Below are 16684 nucleotides of genomic sequence, written 5' to 3'. Positions count from 1 at the left end.
TTTTTTTTAATATTGACCATTCTGATAGGTGTGAAATGATATCTTGTAGTTTTGGTTTGCATTCCCCCTAATCATGAATGGTGTTGAACATTTTTTCGTGTTGTTTTTTTTTTTCTCTTTGTATTTCTTCTTTGGACAAATGTCCATTCAATTCTTTTGCCCTTTTAAAATTGGGTCATTGTCTTTTTATTGTTGCATTGTATCATCTCTTTATTTTATTTTTTAAAGATTTATTTTTATTTATTTCTCTCCCCTTCCCCCCCCATTATCTGTTCTCTGTGTCCATTCGCTGTGTGTTCTTCTGTGTCCACTTGTATTCTTGTCAGCAGCACCAGGAATCTGTGTCTCTTTTTGTTGGGTCATCTTGCTGCTTCAGCTCTCCGTGTGTGTGGCGCAACTCCTGGGCAGGCTGCACTTTTTTGCACTGGGTGGCTCTCGCACCCCTGCATGGCATGGCACTCCTTGTGTGTATAAGCACTGCGTGTGGGCCAGCTCATCATATGGGTCAGGAGGGCCTGGGTTTGAACCCTGGACCTCCCATGTGGTAGGCGGACGCTCTATATGTTGAGCCAAATCCGCTTCCTTGTATCATCTCTTTATAGATACTGGATATTAAACCCTTATCAGACATGTGATTTCCAAATATTTTTTTCCAAATGAGTCAACTGCCTTTTCATCCTTTTGACAAAGTCCTGTGAGATGCAGAAGTATTTAATTTTGAGGAGGTCCTATTTATCTATTTTTTCTTTTGTTGCACATGCTTTCAGTGTAAGGCCCAAGAAATCACCACGTACTACAAGTTCTTAAAGATGTTTCCCTACAATTTCTTCTAGTAGTTTTATGGTCCTGGCTTTAATATTTAGGTCTTTGATCCATTTTGAGTTGATTCTTGTGTAGGGACGGAGATAGGGATCCTCTTTCATTCTTTTGGTTATAAATATCCAGTTCTTCCAGCACCATTTGTTGAAGAGACTGTTTTGTCCTGTTAACATGTACTTAGTAGGTTTGTGAAAGACCAGTTGACTGTATAGGTGAGGGTTTATCTTTGAATTCTCAATTCTGTTCCACTGACTGATATGTCTACCTTTACCCAGTACCATGCCGTTTTGACCACTATAGTATAGCTCTGTAATGTGTTTCAAGGTCAGGCAATGAAATTCCTTCCATGTCACTCTTCTTTTTCAGGATGCTTTAGCTATTCAGGTGCAGTTTCCCTTCCAAATGAATTTGGTAACTGTCTTTTCTAATTCTGTAAAGTAGGCTGTTGGAATTTTGATTGGTATTGCTTTGAATCTCTAAATCAGTTTGGGTAGGAGGACTTTTTTTGATTCGACACGTCAGTATGGCGTGACTCAGGTTGAGTCCCCACCCCTTAGTGGGTCTGATATAACTGGACACTCATTCAAGATGACACACAGAGGAGAGAACTTTGTTATTTTGATCCTGCCATGTGACAGAAAGGAGAAGGCTCAAACAACTAAAGCCCCTGGGAGAGATGGACCATTTGCCTGATAGCTTACAGCTGACCTTGGGAAGAGAGTCAAGACTGATATAAGAAGCGCTGAGAGACAGGCCCTATGCCAGCTGGCAGCTGAGACTGGGAAGAAGCTGGACCCACAGAGCCTCAAGAGGAAGAGGAATCCCGGAGGGGAAGGCTGAAGCCCTGCAGAGATCGCCCACTGTTTTGCTTCAACACATGGCAATTGACTTTGGTGAGAAAGTTCCTCTTATGGTACCTTGAGTTAGACTTTCCACAGTCTTAGGAGTGTAAGTTTTTAGCCCAAATAAATACCCTTTATAAAGGCCAACAGATTTCTGGTACTTTGCATTGGCATCCTTCTGGCTGGCTGATAATAGTCAGTCTTGTGTTTTAGAATTGACTTTCTATGATCTTAGATATTGTGAGCAAGAAAGCTAAATAAAGGGGGATTCTTTGTAAAATAGAGATAAAGTTAAATGATCTCTGAGGCTTCTGCTATTTTGAAGGAGTAAAAGAAAAGGAAGGTAATGGGTCAAATGCTTTCATTAGTTCATTATTCCCTTAATTTTATCACAGAACAGGCCATGTGAGGAATGGTTCTTCCTCCCTTGTCTATCAGTAGTTTAGAATCCTTTATATAAGACTTTCTGGGGTACATTGTTTTAAAAACTTGGTTCTAGGATAAAAGACAGTCTAACTAGATAAAATGTACTTCTTCCTTTTATGAGACAAAAATTATATAGTTTGTAAGGATTCTATTAATAGGAAGCTCAGTATTAAATTCAGTGTAATAGCTCAGTATTTTTTTTATAGTGATAGTCTACCATCTCTGGTTTTTATTTTCTTACATTTGTTTTATTGACCATATGGACTTTTAAAAAAAGTCTTTTGGGAAGATTTTGAATGTAGATGATAAATTTTACATAATGGTATTAAATGGTGTAATGGCTAGAGATTTAAATTCCAGCTGTACCTTTCTACTTAATTGCATTTTCAAACATGAAGACCACATAGGCATTTAAAAGCATAATTGTTTCTTTTTAATGAACACCTTTTGTATACATACTTTATAAAATGAAAGGTATAGAAGCATTTATATGTGGATGTGAGATAATATTGACATCTTTGCCAGCACTTTCTATTCTGTGATTCATTACAGTTAAACTGCTCTTTGGGGTCAGTTATTTTCTTTGTTTTAATTCTGCAATGCAATTCTGCCTCTTAACTACCCTGACTTAGGCCACATACACAGTTCTAGGGCACAGATTCACAGGTTAAGGGTTAAGGGTTGGTCTTTCTGGCTTAGCCAGTTCCACCCTGAGTCATTTCAGTAGCCTGAACTATCAGGTGTGGTCCTGTGGGCCTTCTGTGAATAACAGAGACACTCCTATCACTGATTCCAAGGATTTAGAGGTACCCCACTGTAGCGAGGACAAAGGCCAAACCTCCTTTTGAAGGCCAAATTCCTTACAGCTTGAAGAATATGTGTTTGGATGTGCCTGTGTGTCTGTGCCTGCAAATGTGCCTGTTTGCATGCCTGTGCATGTGCTTGTGCACGTTCTAGTTCTGAAATTTGGGATTTGATCTTTATTTAGAGCTCTTGGACTGATTCTTTACCTTTTTTCCTATTACTGACAGAATTACAAAAGATATCAGGAGGTCTGAATTTTAATCCCTTCACTTTCCAGTTTGTGGCATATAATCTTTTTGGGCCTTCCTTTCTTTGTGTGCATAATAAAGATGTTTTATTAGATTTTTTAGGTTCTTAGCAAGAACTTCTAGAATTTTATCAAAAGAGCTGTATGGCATATCAGAACTAATGAGTGACCTGGATCCAAGTTTTCTGCTATGCAAATCGATGTCCATTAGTTTCTTGGCTTTAGTTTGATCCTCTCCACAAACGAGAGATTTTTGAGGGGGTGTATAAGGTAAAGTAACTGGTATGTTTTATCCAAAGACAGTTAAAGAAACAAAAACTAACATTTAGAAAAAGAAAGTACAGTTGTTATGTATTTGTAGAAGAAAGGAAAATTATATTAGACATGTGTTTTAGTTTCCTAGGCTGCTTAAAGTATACCAGAAAGAAAGTGGATTGGCTTTTAACAGTAGGAATTTATTAACTTTACAGTTTCAAGGCTGAGAAAAATGTCCAAATCAGGGCAATGTTTTCTTCCTGAAGACTGGCTGTTGGTGATCCTTGGGTCCTCTGGATCATGGCAGGGCACATGGCAGCATATGCTGGTCTCCCTTCTGAGTTTCCTTGATTTTACCTTCTTGCTTCTGTGGCTTTCTCCTTCTCTGTGTGAATTTCATTCTTTTATAAAGAACTCCATTAATAGGATTAAGACCCACTCTGAATGAGGTGGGTCACACCTAACTGAAGTAGTCACATCATAAGATCCCACTTACAATGAGTCCACTGGAAAAATTAACTTTAAGAACTTGCTTTTTTTTTTTTTTTAGGTACAGAAATTTCAAACTACTACAATGTATATCTTTATATTTTTATTTCTAATTTAATAGATAATACGTAATCATATGTTATATTTAGAAGAATTTTATTAGAAAGGAATTATCTTGGTGGAAAGTTTGGATATTTTGAAAGAAAATGAGAAATAGAATAGGAATGACTACATTTAATTCAAATGAATGATGGCCATAACTCTATAATATTATTTGGGTAAGCTGCCTCTCCATGCATCTTTAACATTCTAAGGAATACTTCATTCCTACTTTGTGTAGTATGCCCAGAATTTTTATCTTGTCTCCCACCTCCCTTCCAGCCGATACTGGTGGTCCACGGACACCCTTAGAGAATCACTACTTTAGAATATTTCACTAGTGATTGATTTAAGGCCTAAGACTCCCTTCTAGAATGAGATAATTTCATCCTTAATGAGTTCTAGAGAAAGAATGTCTTGGCCGATTTTATTTTATTTTACATAAATATTGTGGTCAAATATAGGAAAATGAAAAGATTGTGTATCAAAGTCTCTATGTTATATAGTCTGTTTTTTGTTTTTCTTAACAGTTTTTGGATATCACTTGAATAATTTTTAGAGTGGAAGATTGAAATTGACTATTTCTTTTTACCTTTAACTCTTCAGTATTTGTAGTGTGGCCTGGATAAGGCAGTGGGGAGATATGTAGGCTACTTTTGTGGTCAGGCTGGTTTTGAATCAATTACTTACTCCTTGTGTGATCGTGGGCAAGTTGCTTAAACTCTGACTTCAGTTTCCTTAACTATGAAAAAAAGGTTGGGGGAAGAGGGGATGAAAATAATTAAAGATAATGTATGGAGCATGTGTGTCTGCCATATGGTAGGTAGGTGCTTGCTCTATGATAGCTGTGAATATTGTTAGTAAACTTAAACATATATACTGTTTCTATAGAAACTCATTTTTCTTTATGGCTACCTGCTTGATAACAATTCCACTTCTTGCCCTAGAAGTCAGAAGAATTGGGTTCAAATACGATTCTTTCACTGATCAGCTGGATAGGCCTAAAAATAAAAGCAGCCTGCTTCATCTAATTTTTATTTTTTATATTTTAAAATACCTTGTTTCCTTGCTTTTTTAGCATACAAATTTTTTTCTGATTTGGATCATTTGAATAATGGTCTGTCAAATTAATGAATACCACTGATAACTGTTTACCTTCCTTTTTAACTCCAGAAATTTTATTTATTAATAAGTCTGGTGACTCATGACTTAAAAGACAGATCATAGTGGGACAACCACACATTATGTGCCTGTTGAAATATCCAGTGTAACCTATGTGTGTTCTTGCCAAAAAGGTTTAAATGAATTTAATTAAACCTTTAGATCTAACTTCTAGCCTGTGGAAAATATATGGACTGAAGGACTATATTAGAATAACATCACAAAGAAACAATAAGGCAAGTTCAGAATGAAAGTCAGTGTAATTTTAAAAAAAGGAGGGGAGGGTTGTTATACATTAAATACCTGAATTCAAACCATTTCTAGGTATGGTAACTTTGGCATAAGTTTTGTATTGCTCAAAAAGAGTGCACAAATTAGGTAAATGTTTACTTTCCTTTTGTGATTGTTTTGTTTCAAAGACCATAAAACCCTATAAGTGTTTTTCTGACCAACAAGGACTTTCTAGACTTATTTGCACTGAACATTGTGTAATATTAGGTGAATTAAAATGTTTATCATTGCTTTTTGTGGACAGCTTGCTAAATTAATGCAGGTAATTTTTTTTTTCTCAAGTTTTTTAAGTTAGGATTTGTGAAAGTTATTGTATAGAAACTAACTTATATACCTTTCAGGAAGGCAATGGAAATGAAGTTCTGCTTTACTTAATCTCATATGTAAGTTAATTGTATTTAAATAACATCAACTACTAATATTACAGTTACCTTTAGCATTTAAATCTTAGTGAAATTTGTTACTGCTTCAAATTCATCATAAAAAGGCTAGACTGGCTGTCCAGTATAGTAGGCACTAGCCCATATGGCTATTGATTACTTGAAAAGTGGCTAGTTCAAGTTGAAATGTGCTGTAAGTATAAAATACACGTTGGATTTCAAAGACTTAGTACAAAAAAAGAATGTAGAAGAATCTCATTGTTTTAGTTTGTTAGGCTGTTGAAAGCAGATACCATGAAATGGGTTGAGTTTTTAACATTGGAAATTTATTAGGCTTAGAAAAATGTCCCAATGAAGTCATCATCAAGGCAATGCTTTCTTCCCGAAGACTAGCTGTTGGTGATCCTTGGGTCCTCTGTCACATGGCAAGGCACTTGGTGGCGCCTGCTGGTCTCTCCTTTCTCTTCTGGGTTTCCTTTCTTTCAGCATTTTGCTTCTGTGGCTTTCTCTCTCTCTCTTTTCATTCCATTTATAAAGGACTCCAGTAAGAGGATTCAGACCCATCCTAAATGAAGTGGTCACACCTTACCTGAAGTAGCCTCATCAAAAGGACCTACTTACAATGGGTCCATATCTATAGGATTAGATTAAATTTAAGAACGTGCCTTTCTGCGTACATTCAACTTCAGGCCACCACACTTATTTATAATGGCTTTATATTGATTATATATTTAAATGTTAATATTTTAGATGTGCTTGGTTCAGTAGAATATATTATTAAAATTAATTTTACCTGTTGTTGTTTTTTAATGTGTCCACTAGTATTATCCTATCCTATCCTGTCCTGACAGTACTGGGCTAGAATATCACAGCTTTCCTATTACAATGAAAATGTGTGCTGACTTCTGCTCTTACAAAGATCATGATGAAGGCATAGTTTTTAATTTTTTAATAAATCTTTTGTGAAAACAGACACTAAGTAGAGTCACAAAAGAAAAAACCTAATGACAGCCTATTCAAGGTCTCACAACCCCCAAAATATGGGCAGGTGGGGCAGGAGAACTCACGTAATGCTCAAGTGGAAAAGCAACTGTGTGGTAGAAGGAATAGGAAGGGTGGGAGCCCAGAAACAAAGAAGTTACTAATATATCCCCCAGTGAGCAAGGAGTAAGTCTACTGCTGTCAAAACTGTCTTCTGATTGGCTGCTAGTGAAGGCAAAACAGATCGTGGGGACACTTTAGGAAGTGCTGGGGTATACTTTTAAGAATTGCAGACATTTCCAACAAAAACTGCTTTTCAGAAGGATAGCATCTGATTCTGAAGAAATACTATTAGGATTAGATTTCAAATTGAACAGGGCAGAAGAATGAAATTTGAAGGAAAGAGAAAGTTTGTATTCAAGTTAGGGAAGAACACTTAGGAAGTAGTTTGTTCACAGCAAGGGCCATGGTTTTAGAGACTTCCCTTTAAGAATAGAGGGCATGACCCCCCACCCCCACAGAAGCTAGGAAAGCTACCCAGGCTTACCTCCAGTCCGTCCATGGAAGTCCATCCATGCAAGAAAACCCATATCATTTACATGGCCACAAAGTAGATGAAAACTGTAAATGGGTTATAAAATAAGCTGAAATAAATTAATAATGTTACTGAACTATGAATAAAACAGCATAATTCAGAAATAGGAAACTCAGAAATAAAAGAATAAACAAAAAGAATGTTTGCAGAATTCTAGAAAAGAAATTAGGAAAAAATGTATTTCAGAATGAAAACAAAACTCAAGGAAACATTTGAAAAATAGGCAATACACAGTAATTACAGCAAGAAAAGGACATAAAAAGAATTTGAAAGAAAATTATAAGTATAAAAGGTGGGGAAAGAGTAATTAATATTGGTATAATTGGAGGCTCTGAAGAAGCATGAAACAAAAAAATGCTTAAAACTACTGTCAACAAACTTTCCTGCAATAACACAAGGGTAAAGCTACATATTAAAAGCCACATATGGACCTAGAATAATTAACACTAAAATATATATTATAGGGAAAAATTGGGTTTTAAAGATAAAAAAGCACTTTAAGAATACAGGCAAAAGATTAAGTCATGTATAAGAAATAAAAGTTTTTGGGATTGGACTTCTCAGCAGCAGGGCTTCATGCCAGAAGCCAATAGAGCAACATATTTAAACTACTCAAGTCTAATAAGGGGGAAAAAAATCAAAATGTGAGCCCAAGATTTTATATCCATGACTCAAAATATAGGAAGAAATCAAAATAAAGATGATAGATTTCCCTGCATAAAAACTGAAAACCTTCTACAGAGAAGAAACTACCTTAAGTAAAATGCATTACTTGTGTATTGATGTATAACAAATTGCCTGCACAACCTAGCAGCAGTAAACAAATACTTATTTTTTCTGCTTTGCTGTTTGTTTTTTAAAGATACATAGATCACAAAAAATGTTACATTAAAAAATATAAGAGGTTCCCATATACTGCCCCCCTCTCCTCCCACATCAACAACCTCTTTACCATTGTGGCATATTCATTGCATTTGGTGAATACATTTTGGAACAAACAAACATTTATTATCACAGTTTCTGTGCATCAGGAATCTGAGTTTAGCTTACATGAGTGCCTTTCCTCATGGTCTCTTTCAAGGCTGCAGTCTAGATGTTGGCCAGGGCTGCAGTCTCATATGAAGACTTGAGTGGGGAACTGACCTATTCCAAGCTCGTTCACATAGTTGGCAAGATTCAGTTTCTCACAGACTGTTGAATGCAGGGCTTTTGGCTCCCTGCCACATGGACCTCTCCATAGGGAAGTTCACATCATAAATAACTACCTTCCATCAGGACAAGCAAGCGAGAGAGTAAGAGTGGGTGGATGCACAGAATGAAAGCCATAGTCTCTTTGAAAACTAATCTCAGAAGTGACACCCATCACTTTTGCTGTATTGTGTATTGTGTTTGTTAGAAGTGCATCAGTAGGTTCAGCCCACAATCCAGGGGAAGGAATTACATACAAGTGTGAATATCAGTTGGCAGGAATCATTGGGCACCATCTTAAAGGCTTCTGCCACACACACAGAAAAGCCAAATGAAACCTGTGAAAGAAATATTTTCAACTTCTATCACAAAGGGTTAAAGTGCTCAATATATAGCAAGCTGCTATTGATTGAAAATAAAGAGATCAAAAGCTGATAGAAAAATTATCAAAAAGTCATGGACAGTTTATACACAAAAAACAGAATTGCAAGTGACTTTCATTCTCATAACAGGAAAAAGGAAATCAAGAGCATTGAGATGGCACATATCTCATACCTTCTCTGTCAGGATTGGCAAAAATCTAAAAGTAGAGCAAACTTGTAGGCATGGCTTGCGGAAAGACGGCTATTTTACATTGATGGTGTGTATGGAAATTGGTAAAACCCTTATAGAGAGGAATTTAACAATATCTAGCTGAATTATATATTATTCATGGTTTTAAACTCTTTGCCATAGCAATCCTACTTAGGAATCTAATCCAAAGATACCTGGCATAATATGAGATGATGTATATATAAAGCTACTCAGTTTGGTATTATCTGTTATAGCATAAGACTGGAAGCCACCCCAGATGTCCATCAATAGGAACCAGGTTGAATAAACTAAGGAACAGTCATAATGGAGTACTACTCAGCTGCAAAATGGAAGAAGGAGTGGTATTTACGTTAAATAGGGAGAAACAGACCCTCAAATTTATGGATTCTTGATTTATGACAAATGTGGCACTGCTGAGAAATGGACAAAAGAAGATCTTTTCAACAAATTGTGCTGAATCAATTGGGTAACCAAATTGAAAACAAAAACAAAACCTTCGTCCTAATACGATACACAAAAATCAATTCCAGGTTGAGTGCAGCTCTAAATGACAACTTAGATCTCACAGAATATCTGATGACCTTGGGGTCAGAGAAGATGTTTTGTTAAACACAAGAAAATGCCGACATATTGAACTACATTAAAATTAAGCACTATATTCATCACAAGATACCTTTAAGTATGTGAAAAGACAAGCCTCAAAGTTTTAGAAGGTATTTGTAACTCATACCCAGTAAAAGTGTTAAAATTCAGAATATGTGTATCTGTATGTGTTTGTGTGTAGAAAGAGCAAGAGAACTACATATCAAAAGAAAATAGAGACAACCTTGAACTGGCACTTCAGAAAGACAATATCCAAATGGTTAGTAAACATGAAAAGATGATCACCCTTATTAGTAATCAGACAACTTTAATTAAAGCCACAATGTAGGGAAGTGGATTTGGCCAACGGATAAGGCGTCTACCTACCACATGGGAGGTCCAAGGTTCAAACCCAGGGCCTCCTAACCCATGTGAAGAACTGGCCTATGCACAGTGCTGATGCAGGCAAGGAGTGCCTTGCCATGCAGGGGTGTCCCCCGTGTAGGGGAGCCCCATGCACAAGGATTGTGCCCCGAAAGGAGAGCCACCCAGAGTGAAAAAAGTGCAGCCTGCCCAAGAATGGCGCCACACACATGGATAGCTGATGCAGCAAGATGATGCAACACAACGAAACATTCCCGGTGCCACTGCCAAGAATACAAGTGGACTCAGAAGAACACACAGCGAATGGACACAGAGCAGACAACTGGGGGCGGGGGGTGGGGGAGAGGTGCGGACAGGGAAGGGAAGAGAAATTAAAATAAAAAAATAAAACCCCAATGTAATGCTACTACATCCTTATTAAAATGCTAAAAATAAAAAACAAGCCGTGCCAAGTGAACGTGAGGATGTGATGCTTTTAGAGTTCTACAATCACTTGGAAATACTGGATTTTTCTTGTGAGGTTTAACATATACCTACTCCATAACCCAGAAACTTCCTCCCTCGGTATATGCTCAACCAGAATGTATTCCCAAGTGTACCAAAAGATAGGTTGATCTTTTTATTAGTCAAAAGCTGGAAACAGCACAAATGGTCATCAAAATAGAATGAATTGATAAGTTGTGGTATGTTCATATACTGACTTCTATATAGCAATGGAAATTAATGAACCACAACTACACAAAATGACGTGAGTGAATCTCTCAAACATACTCTTGAGGCAAATAGTCTGACATAAATGAATGTATATTACATGACTCCATTTATACAGCATATAGGAAAAACAGACAAAACTCTCTGTGTTATTGAAGGCAGGGTAATGGTGGTTACTTTTGTAGAGGAAGGCAGTGATAGTGATTGGGAAGATCTTGGGATGCTAGTCCTGCCCTGTTTCTTTAACTGAGTGGTTACATGGATATGTTTGCTTTTTTAATTCATTATGATTTGTGTAATTCTCTGATGTACGTCCCATGTGAATGAAAACAGTTATAAAAAAGGAATGAGGATGCTTACCTGATATGGGGTGATATCCAGGAAGTGGAAGAAGCAAGATGCAGCAGTGTTTATATTATGCCACATGTTGGTTTGATTTATAGCATGCCACCTCTTTCCTTCAACCTCTCAGAACATCCTGACTGGTTATTACCCATGTCCCAGTTCTTGACTCTCTGTTCTCCCTGTAACTCAGTTTTAGGATATGAAATTCTCATCTCTGTGCTCCTAGCCTCACCTTTTCACTAGTTTCTTTATTTCTTTCCACGTGACAGTTATTGGTTATTTCATGGGGCACAGAATCAGCATGTCTAAAACTTGAAGTCATCTCTTTTCTTCCCTCAGATCTAAATAAGCTACTATCCTAACCTTACTGTTTCCATTAATGGCTATCTGAGTAATGACTTAATCTTCCACTGGACATCCAGTCTGCTGATAATTTCTTTCAGCATTTGAAAATGCTTTATTTCCATGTACAAAATTACCATACTATAATTGGTTACTTTCTAGTGTCCCTGTCTTCACTCCCTTACCTGCAAAATATACAATGTTGCTAAAATGTCACTGAGAGAAGTGTTCTAAAATTATGTAGTGATAGTAGTCTTACAACTGTACAAATATACTTAAAATCACTGAATTATACACTCTAAAATAAAAGGGAATTTTATGGTATGTTAATTACATCTCATTAAAACTTAACTGAAAACAAAATAAAAAACATCATTGAGAGCATGTAGTGATTTCCTATCAGATTAAAGTTGTGTTGGTTTATCATCCAAAGCCATTGTCTTAGTTTGCCAGACTGTGATGACAGATACCACAAAGTGAATTGACTTAAACAAGAGGTTATTGGCTCATGGTTTTAGAAGCCAGAAGTTCCAAATCACAATGTCCACAAGGCCATACTTTATTCTGGTGGTAGCTTGCCACAATACCAGGGCTTCCTTGGTTTGTATCTCTGCCTCCAGTCATAAGGTGATGTCCTTCATCTCCTTCTGTATCTCTCAGTGACTTGAGGCTTCCAGTTTCTTCTTTTTATAAGTCCTCCAGTAATACAGATTTAAGACCCACCCTGACTCAGTTGGCCACACCTGAATAGGATCTGAGAAGTTCCTATTCACAAATGAGTCCATACCTTATCTGATAATACATGTTCAAAAGGTCCTAGTTACAAGGGGTTCATACCCACAGGAATGCATTATTTAAGAATGTGTCTTTAGTCAGGTAGATAATTTAGTCTACCACAGTTATCATTATATTCAGCCTCACCTTCCCTAAACAGGCTTATGCAGCCTGTTAATATTTATTCTCTCTGGGTAGTTGATCTCCTTGATAATGACATCTTAGTATTATGGTAAATGCTTTTGTATGTAAGATTAATAATCCTATGAGACTAGTCAAAGCCAAGGACATTATTCCTAGAGGAAATTTGAGTGAAGGCAGAATGATTTATTCAGAGTCATAGGGCTGGTCAATGGGAGAGCTGATGTTAGAATTCATTTAATTCCATTTAACATCTTTTATGTACTAGGCACTGTTAGGCACAATTGGAATATAGAGGTATATTCCAATTACCTAGTCCCTGTACTCAGAGAACTTACCTAAGATGCTTATTTTATGACTTCTGGTCTCGCTCTGCCTCATCACCTTTGCTGGATTTCCTATTTAGACTGCTTCACTGCTTTGATTTTGTCTGTGTTGTTTTCATTCAAAGCCCACCTGAACTTTTGTAGGAAATGTTTTCTCTCCAAACCTGTTTATAAACTTTCCTTCACTTGAAATTCCTTGGAACTGAGGCAAGTCTCTATATAGCTGTAATATGTCACTTAATTCTCCTTTAATTGGTTCCCATGCATATTTATCACCCCAAATGATGTGAAAGCTTCTCAAGAGCCTAAATAATGATCATCTGTAATTTTTAGAAGTATTAAGAACATCTGCATTTTTTTTTCTCATGATGCCTGGCATAGTTCTGGACCTTTAGATGCTTAGTAAAATTATGTTGATTTGAATAGGAAACAAAGGCCTTGCCTTGATGTTTAATTGACTGTCTAGGTGGGAAAACCAAACATGCACAAGGGACAAATGGTATGCGTAATTGTAGAACAATATGGCACCTATACAAAAGTAAAAAACTTTACATTGAATGAGCAAGTGGACTGATGAGTTGTTCTGCTGCACTGTAAGTGAAGACCAGTTATGTCTGATCTTTAGACCACTGAATCCTCAGTAGCTGATACCTTAGCATCTAAAATACCTTTTATAGATAGTGATTAGGCTGAGGTAGAAAATGAACGCCATTTATTGGCTTCTCATCTAGTATACTTTTTAACGTTAGTGGACCATTAAAGCATATATTATCTCTATAGGATAGTAGACCATCCCATACTTGAATATTTCATAAACTTTGTTGAGATAAATGTGAAACAGTGAACAGGCTTCTTAGGAGTAGTATGCAAAGTGACATTCTGTGTCATTAGAAAATACTGTTTAGTAGAGATCTCTTGCTACTCAAATACCTCACTTGTACTTTTGATTTTATATCTGTTTAGATCAGGGGTTCTTAACAAGGGGTCTGTGAGCTTGAATTTAAATTAAAAAAACAACATTCTTGTGGAGATGTGTTGGTATGGGTGTGATATATTTATTAAATAATATGCAGTATAGCGTGGACTTAGTAAGGGGTCCATGGTTTTCACCTGACTGGCAAAGGGGTCCATGGAACAACAAAAAAAGTTAAGAACCCTTGGTTTAGATGGATGTCCTATAACTCAGTCAGATAATAGTCCTCCAGTGTTCATCTATTCATTTCACAGATCATCTGTGTCATTCTTGTATAATAATTATTGTCAAAATAAAGGAATTAAGCATACTTAATGTTTTTTGTCATTGTCTATAAGGCACAGTTGGTGGATCTGAAATCTGAACTGACAGAGACCCAAGCAGAGAAAGTTGTATTGGAAAAAGAAGTACATGATCAACTTTTACAATTGCACTCTATTCAGCTTCAGCTTCATGCTAAAACTGGACAAAGTGTTGACTCTGGTACTATTAAGGCAAAACTGGTAAGTAGTTTATAGGGTGACATATACTCAACATATATTTTAGAAGGTGTAGAAGACAATTTTTAATGAGGCTTTTAAAAAAAAATTATGAAAGATAATATGTGCTTATTGTGGGAGTGTAGCAAATCTAGAAAATGTAAAGATGATTAACATCTTCAACCATAGTCTCACCACATAAGGATGATCACTGCTAATATTAATAACTGACACTTAGAATATTTTTCCTGCTTAAAATATTTGTATAAATATATTTAAAGGATATGTGCAGTTATAACTTAAAAAGAATTTTTTTGCCCTTCTGTATCAGGATTAGGGTCAGCAGCATATTAACAGAAATCCCAAGTAACATTGATATTAATCTTGAATAATAGTTTTTTTCTTCAATAAAAGAAATCCTGAGATAGGCAATACTTGAGTTTCAAATTTTACTTGTTTTCAGTTAATTCTGTTGGTTAATTAGTAGAAAGTGGTGAACATATTATAATATATTTACAGTGAACCACGGGAATTTAGAGAACTAGCTTTAATTTTTTGCCTTGCTAAGTGGGCAGCAGTGTGAATTGTGGCAACTACCTTGCTCTCTGGATTTCGGTTTCCTCATGGTGAAATGAAAGGTTGGACCAGATAATCTCTAAAGTCCTCTTAACTTCTGAAATTCTTTGAATCTAAGTTAGAAGTGTTGATATTGAATAATATCAAAACGTAATGGTATTCAATATATTTTCCTTGTATTGGATATTATACCACTAGATAAATACATTTGTTTGATGTCTTTCTAATTATAAAACTTTTTTCTTATATCTTAAGTCTGTCCCCTCTGTGGAAGAGCTGGTAAGTATGCCTTTTCTGTTTTGCTTTAATTTGTCATGCTGAAGTGTTCTTAGTGTTTTATTTGCATATTATGTGTTGTCACACTTTGTAGTTGAAAATGATGTTAGTTATAGTAATTTTTAGCGTGCAAATACATATACAAAAGATCTATTGCTCTTTTCTCACTGCATGTTGTTAAAGATTTTCCTTTTGTTTGTGATTTCTAGCCAATATTTGCAGAGTCCATCAAATGTTTTGTAATTTCTGAGCCTTGTAACTTGCTCAGTCTTCTACATCAAAAAAGTTTCTACTTCAAAATTGGTTTCCCCACTTGAATGTCTTTAAGATATCTCTCTCTATATATATATATATATATATTTTTTTTTTTTTCTTTTTTAAATTTATTTCCAGAGAAAGAATGTACATGTCAACTTCTTATTCAAACCCTGCGTGTGTTAGGACTTTACACTGGTTTTGAAAATAATTGTGTGGTCTTTGAAACCACTTTTTTTGGAAACACAATCAAGTTCCAATTTTTCTTAAGGCTCTTTTTTTAAAAAATATACTGTTTGGATATATAACTACAAAGTGAATCTCTTAGTTTTTACTTAATACAAACAGATTAACTAAGGAAACTTTTTTTTTTCCTTTAAGTCTAGAAGTGATTAATTTCAGTTTTCTTAATTCAATTTTTATATCCATTAATTTCAGTCCAAGAATTTGTTAGATTTGTTAGTGGTTTGAATCATTAAAACAAAGGATAGCTTAGTGTGTTTTCAGATTTCATAAATAAAGTAATTGAAATAGGTCATGCTCAGTGTAAAATTTCTTTAACCCATAAACCAAAGAAATCTTCTAGGAGCTCTTTTCTTTTTAAAAATGAACTGCATCCATCTCACAAAGTGTCATAAAAAGGTTTTTCATTCATGTTATCCATTTTTCTTTTGAATATACTACATTCCCTTGTAGGAGGTAGATTCAGAAATAAATTGAGATTTTAATAATTCCAAATTTACTATAAAGGGAAGATTCTAGATTATTAATTTTTCAAATCTTTTAAAAATAATATCTACAAATAATCTTCCTTTTGTTTTATATACATGTACAATAGTAAATATCTTTAAACAAAGAAGTGATGAATATATCTGGCATTTGGTAATTGTCCTTAGTTTTAGCTTGTATGTTAATTTTTGTTTTTATGATTATGGTGTGTTTGCCTTGTGCATATATTGATAATTTCAAAACAGGACCAAGGCAGAAGGGTAAATTAGTACCAAAATATATTCCATGAATTGCTAGAAATGTGCTTATATTTGTTCTTCAGCTGCTCAATATCTTGTATAAAAAGGGAAATAATTACTTAGAACCATCAGTACTCATAAAATAAGAACAAAATCATTTGCTCAAGAGAAACAACTTTTCCTGGTGCTAAGAGAGGTCTCGTGTAGTGAGCAATGTCCTCCACATCTTGTAGACAAATATAACCACATTTTGTAGGGCTCTTTTTTCTGTAAGTCAGTAAAAGCAGCTCTACTCAGGATAAATGCAAGTCTACAGTGTATAGTATTCTTGATTCAGAAATTACACTTAAAATATCTATTAGGACCTGAGTCTTTGTTCAT

General features: G+C 35.5%; 1 protein-coding gene across 3 annotated transcripts in view; it reads left to right on the top strand.

Moving 5' to 3' along the window:
* The window catches only part of GOPC (golgi associated PDZ and coiled-coil motif containing), a 48306-nt gene that overhangs the window by 14186 nt on the left and 17436 nt on the right, over positions 1–16684 (top strand). For 2 of the 3 annotated variants that reach the window (XM_012530100.4, XM_004471240.5), the window contains exons 2-3: positions 14088–14252; positions 15060–15083. In XM_012530100.4, coding sequence (XP_012385554.1) covers positions 14088–14252; positions 15060–15083 — 189 coding nt within the window. The remainder of the gene's footprint in view (positions 1–14087; positions 14253–15059; positions 15084–16684) is intronic. The other variant, XM_004471241.5, reaches the window with a different exon arrangement.

The sequence above is a fragment of the Dasypus novemcinctus genome, chromosome 11 (genome assembly GCF_030445035.2).
Source record: "Dasypus novemcinctus isolate mDasNov1 chromosome 11, mDasNov1.1.hap2, whole genome shotgun sequence".
NCBI lineage: Eukaryota > Metazoa > Chordata > Mammalia > Cingulata > Dasypodidae > Dasypus > Dasypus novemcinctus.
This window is presented reverse-complemented; position numbering and strand designations above follow the sequence as displayed.